The sequence below is a fragment of the Cydia splendana genome, chromosome 5 (assembly GCF_910591565.1).
Source record: "Cydia splendana chromosome 5, ilCydSple1.2, whole genome shotgun sequence".
Classification (NCBI taxonomy): domain Eukaryota; kingdom Metazoa; phylum Arthropoda; class Insecta; order Lepidoptera; family Tortricidae; genus Cydia; species Cydia splendana.
The window spans coordinates 24680217-24686054 of NC_085964.1; the positions used below are offsets into that span (position 1 = coordinate 24680217).

The window sequence follows — 5838 nt, forward strand, 5'->3', positions numbered from 1 at the left end:
ATATATTATATTTAATATATATATTTGCTGAGGTGAGACCATTTCGTGGCACTTTCTCTTTTTTATGTTTCTCTGTTTAGTATAAGTTTTTATTTTGTGTTTGTGCTTACGAATAAAATTATTTCTATTCTATTCTATTCTATTCTAAATAACTATTCATATTTTACTAAAGATATTGAATAGTGCTTGATTATTGCATCAAAACTAGACTTAAATGAACTATAGAAGTCATAATTATACATCAATAATGCGACGTGTGTCGCTTTGCGTCCGCAGCTCACGTGGTTCCAAAATATTGATCAGAAAACTTCGTAAACATTCGTTAAACTTTATTTTATTGACAATTCCATTGAATTTTTTTTTATGTGAGAAGTGAGAAATTACCCCACATGCGTACTTTTACCCAATAGCTTGTGGAATTTTACCCGTACGGCGGGGGAGTGAGTGCCAACCCTAGCATTTCAATAAATTTTCACCACTGATAACGGGGTCTGGTTATTTATACGTCATAATTTCATAGATTTTTGACGTTTCAAATAACCCTTGCACTGCGTGGGCTATCAGTCACTGCAGACTTTTCTTGGTCTAACTCTACTTATAGATATACATAGGTACATCTGTAATTATAAATGAGCAAAGAGGTTAGCAATTCTGTCAAGTTTTCATATATGGCACCTACAGTAGAAGTTCTACATGCCACTAGTTTTTGTTCTATCAATTTTGGCTGAAAAGACTGAGACTAGCATCAAGGCCATAAAATTAAAAAGAAAAGAATTTGACACAATTCCTAAGACCGACAAGTAAAACCTATGCTGGCGCCATCTGTAAATCACTTTGACCGGCCAACCCCATTTAGTTGTTGTAAATAAAAAATCTCAATAATAAAGTAAAATTTATATTTCTATAAACTCACTTCTGTGAGGCATTACCAACTTAACAATGTAATTTGCACTTACATCCAACGGAAATACACAGCTAACATATTATCTATGGCATATTATAAACGGGTCATTACAGAAAAATAGTCTTCCTTCATGTAGAGTTAGACCAAGAAAAGTCTGCAGCGCTTTTGATGGCACACGCAGTGCAAGTGTTATTTTAAACGTCAAACTTTTATGAAATTATGACGTATAAATAACACTTGCACTGCGTGTGATATCAAAATCGCTGCAGACTTGTCTTGGTCTAACTTTGGTAGTTAAGGGCACCTTTTGGTCTTAAGGCACATCTACGCACACGCATCCAGTGTGCACAGGCCTTAAGTCCTTTCTCGTTACATAAACGTAATTGCTAAGATTTCTTTACATAAAAGTGTCAGAAAATTAACATTACCTATAGGAAACTTGAGCTAACATTGAGTCTATTTAGTATGATAATACAGTCTGCCATACCGGGGCAGTATGAACCCGTAATAAAAATGCGTTATTTTGAATTGTTTCTTAGGCGCGTTTCATACAAATTTTCAACTACCTTTTCAATATACAGTTAGTAATAATGTTACGAATTACATATTAAAACACTTTAAACTCTCACGTTTGGACACATATCGCTGCCCCAATATTACAGGGTAGAACCCTGTTTCACTTTTATCGAACTGTGAACATTGTCATAGTGACATTAAGTCGAATTTCAACTATATTTAAAATGTAACATAGAACCCTGTAATATTGGGGCAGAGATATGTGGTCGGGTCGTCACTCATCCGTGACAACAGCTGGTACAACCCTGCCGAAACGTCTGACAAGTTAAAAAATAATGAAATTATATCACTTATACGTATCAGGAGTCGGGGACAGTGCCAAGACTGACATATACGCTAACGTCTACGTAATTTACTTTCAATACATCTCGCTCGTACTCGCATATTAGTGCGAGCGAGATGCATAGAAAGTAAGTCACGTTCTCGATAAAATTTATGTCAGTGCCAAACTGGTGATAGGTACACTAGTCACTAAATAAACTACGCATACTTCTTCCTATGGCGGCCAATTAATAATCACATAGTTAGCAAAAAAATCTGTACGGAGCGCGCTCAAGCCCTCATTTCATTATACCCTACAGAGCTACCTATTCCTCTGTGATACTCTTCTTCTTTTTCTTCTTCTTCTCACTCTTGGGTGTGGGAGCGTCCACCTCATCATTCTCCACGGTCGTGTCCGCCTGAGAAGCGTCTAGGGATTTCTTTTTTTTCTTCTTTTTCTTCTCCGATGTGGGCTCGGCTGGCTCTTCGGCGGGCTCTTCTCTGATTTTCTCTATTTTGATCTTCTTTGGTGTGACCTGAGATAAAAACATATATTAAATACCTAAGTTTTTTATCACAAATTTCATTTTTGAGACAATCTTTTACCGCCAACAGTACTTTTCTTTCAACAGTTAACTAATACTCATCTATACAATTCTAAAATCTGAATAAAAACCATTACAATAAAAAAAAACTCCAAACCCAATAAAACATGTCTAAGAACCATCATTAGAAAACTCACTATCAAATAAAAAACTCATCTAAGTCGGTTTACCCGTTTAATAAGAGCTACAGTGCCACAGACAGACTCACAAAATCATAACGTAAAACTTACTATAACACCCCTCTTTTGAGTCAGGGATTTTTTTAAAGATATACCTAGGAGGCATACGAGTAGGTAAGTATACGAGTCGGCCGATGGCAAGCAATTACAAAGGAGCTGCAAGTACGTCGCCGGAATTTAAGACGTTGGATTGATGATGATTCTTTTTAATTTGTTTGATTGGTATGAAAGTGTGATAAAGGAGTCAGAAATAAGACAAAGGAGGATTTTTTAGCTGACTTTGCAGCAAAGGAGGGGCAGAAGGGAGGGGCTTTGTAGGAATGTTTTTCACTAGCCAAAAACAGTTAAAAACTGTAATAACAGAAATTATTTTAACATTTCTAAGCACACTACAAAACCACAATTGCTTACTACCAATTGTTAACTCAAAGTTTGCTAACTATTTTACAATAAACAAAGTCATACACAAATTCAAAGTAATTTTCATGTATTTACATGAAATCATTCCTGCACCCAAAACCCCAGGGTTTATGCTAATGAGTTTTCTAAATAGGAGTAGATAAACTTTAAAGTACTCACATCATTGGCCCCATCCTCTAACTTGATCTTCTTCGTGGAGGTCTCTGGTTCCGGAGAGTGTTCCCTCTTCACTGGCTTCTTTTCCAGGGTGCTGTCCGCCGCCACCGGGTATTGGAACACCTCACTGTGAAGAAATTAGAAAGTAAGTTATATGTTTCAACTTACAAAGATTATGTGTGAAAACTGACAAACTTATAAGGGGTTCCTAAGGAAATTAAGGTTTAAAGTCCTATAAAAGAAAAGAAAATATAAGTCCTTATTGAATAATAAAAATATACAAAAATATTTAAAATATTTGGAAGATCAGAAAGTTATTTCGTAAAAACAGTTTTAATATTAAATATTGGCTGCAACATATAAAAACTAAGAAAGTGGTTCAAAAATAATTTAAGGAAATTAATGTAAGAGATCACTTTTTAGCAATAAGACAACCTGTTGTTTACCTCTTCTTGGGTTGTTATATTCATTGTATTGTTTTCTGTATTGAGGTGTGCAATAAAGTAGGTAAGTAAATATTCTTTATTGTGCACCATACAGTTAAAAATACACAAAAAATAAAGAGTACTGTAGTACATAAAAAATTGTTTACTTACGATTTGCTGTGATATTTCTCAAACTTGGCCTTAGCTTTGCCTGTCCCGCTGATTCTTCTCAAGTTGCCCTCTTCCAACAACCGCAGCTTATTCTCCAACTTCACCTTGTGCTCCGCCCCTAACTCGAATGACACATCTTCTCCAAACGCATCCATTCTGGTCGCCAAAGCTGCCTTCGCTGCCAGCATACGAGACATCTTTCCCTTGTTCTTAGTACTACATTGACCAACTAGCTGAGCATGGTAAATTAGACCGTATTTCGGAGTGTCTTTTTTAGTTTTTAAAGCTCTGAATAAGGCCTTTTCGGCACCGAAGATCTGTACTGTTGAAGCTGGTTGTTTGGCTAGGTTCATTAATGAGCCTGCGTGAGCAATAAGGCGTGCTCCGATATGCTCTCCGATTAAAACTGTTAAGTTAGGTGCCATGGCCATCATACGGGCTTTCAAATAGTCAGTCAGATGTGTCCTGTAATCAGTGATAGAAATGATCTCATCGCAGAGATTCTGAATATTCAAAATATCATCATCGGAGATCTCTGTGCCCATGGATATCTCTGCAGCCTCCTTAACCTTCTCCTCTAAATCCTCAGGTAAGATATCTGACAGATCAGTTTTAGAAGCGTTGTCACGGGTGCCGATAAGTTTTACAACTTTGACAAAGAGTGTGTTGTCAGTGATGATTTTGCCGAGCTCGGGGAAATGCCAGCCGTACCATTCCCGACATCTCATGATGTAGTTATTGAGTTCCTTGTCAAGGTCATCGAGGAGGCACTGAGCTTGCACAATCATGGTGTCAATCTTGTCGGGAGAAAACTTAAGCTTGTAACGGGATAAGGAATGGGCTAAACCGAGTGCCATGGCTGTCATTTCTTTCTTTGGCAGCCCGGCAAGCAGACTGTCCATCTGTGAGCGAATGCATCTCAGCAATTCTTGGACATTTGAGTTGGCAACACATTGTAAATCAAACTTCTCCTTAATGGCACTGCCTAGTTTTGCATCTCCGACCAGTAATTGATCTTGGATATCCTTAGAGACATATTTCTTTAAGGCTTTCTTTAACGGCTTTGAAATTTTGCCTTCAATAGCAGCTGTAGTGGCAGCTAGAGCCTCTGTTGTGTCTTCGAACTTGATGAAGTTCTTCAGTTTGACACTGAAATTAAATTAAAATGTAAGCAAAAGAATATTTCACTCTTGTAACAGAAAAATCTAAAAAAAGATAATATATTTAACTTACACTGCTGATGCTCCCTCAGGGGTGTTGAATTCCTGGTACAAATCATTGATTTCTGACAATTTAGACTCGTCCAACAGCTAAAACAAAACAAAAATGTGGTTTAAAACTGAGATAACCTATAGTTTGTATGCCAAGCTTGATAGTAAACAATGACCTATTTTTAGCTTCAAACTTAAGTTAAATCACATAAACGTATAAGTGACGTATTATTTGAGTGTTAATATGAATTTTCACTGCACTATACGCCGTATTTCACAGCGATTGAATAAAAATTCAATGATGAGGTTAGGTTAGGATCCACACATGTGGTGCTTGTTACCTTGAAAATAGCGTAGCCCGCCGGGGTTTCAAACAGAACCAACATGTTGAAAACAAATTAATTCACACCAAATTAATATTTCATCTATTTATGAGCACATTTAGAAATTATTTTATTAAACAAGCGAAAGCGGCAAGAAACCCTCCGCTACGAAACGCGGACTCGTTTGACTGACAGATAAAGGATAGTGTTGCCATATTGAAATAGCTACGCTCATAGATATAATAATATACAGAGATACCTTCCAAGCGAGCTGTCAGTGGGACCACTTTTGTTTAGTGTACGATTAACAATGTGGCCCACCTTGCTGTAGCCATGTGGATAAAGTCATATCGATAAACTATCGACATTTCTTGCAATTTTAATTTTACTTCAAAGGTTTAACGATACCTAAAATCAACAAAACCGCTTTTATTCTTTGTTGTGGTTATCAGATCACAATTTTATCGTCACGCCTACATAAATACCTACTAAAATATGTGTTCCGCAATAATTGAATTATATTATTATATTCTAATATATTCATTATCCATTAGCATTTCAATTATGTTTATGTTTAACGAAGATATTGAAGCTTCAATTAATCGCT

General features: G+C 36.4%; 1 protein-coding gene across 1 annotated transcript; it reads right to left on the reverse strand.

Annotated features, from left to right (window-relative positions):
* Positions 1-879: 879 nt before the first annotated feature.
* Positions 880-5435, reverse strand: LOC134790892 (nucleolar protein 58). The gene is made up of 5 exons (XM_063761878.1): positions 5250-5435; positions 4931-5007; positions 3698-4846; positions 3105-3228; positions 880-2277 (listed from the first exon to the last, which is right to left on the reverse strand). Exons 1-5 carry the CDS (start codon positions 5292-5294, stop codon positions 2068-2070), a joined length of 1605 nt encoding a protein of 534 aa, XP_063617948.1. The 5' UTR covers positions 5295-5435; the 3' UTR covers positions 880-2067.
* Positions 5436-5838: the final 403 nt, after the last annotated feature.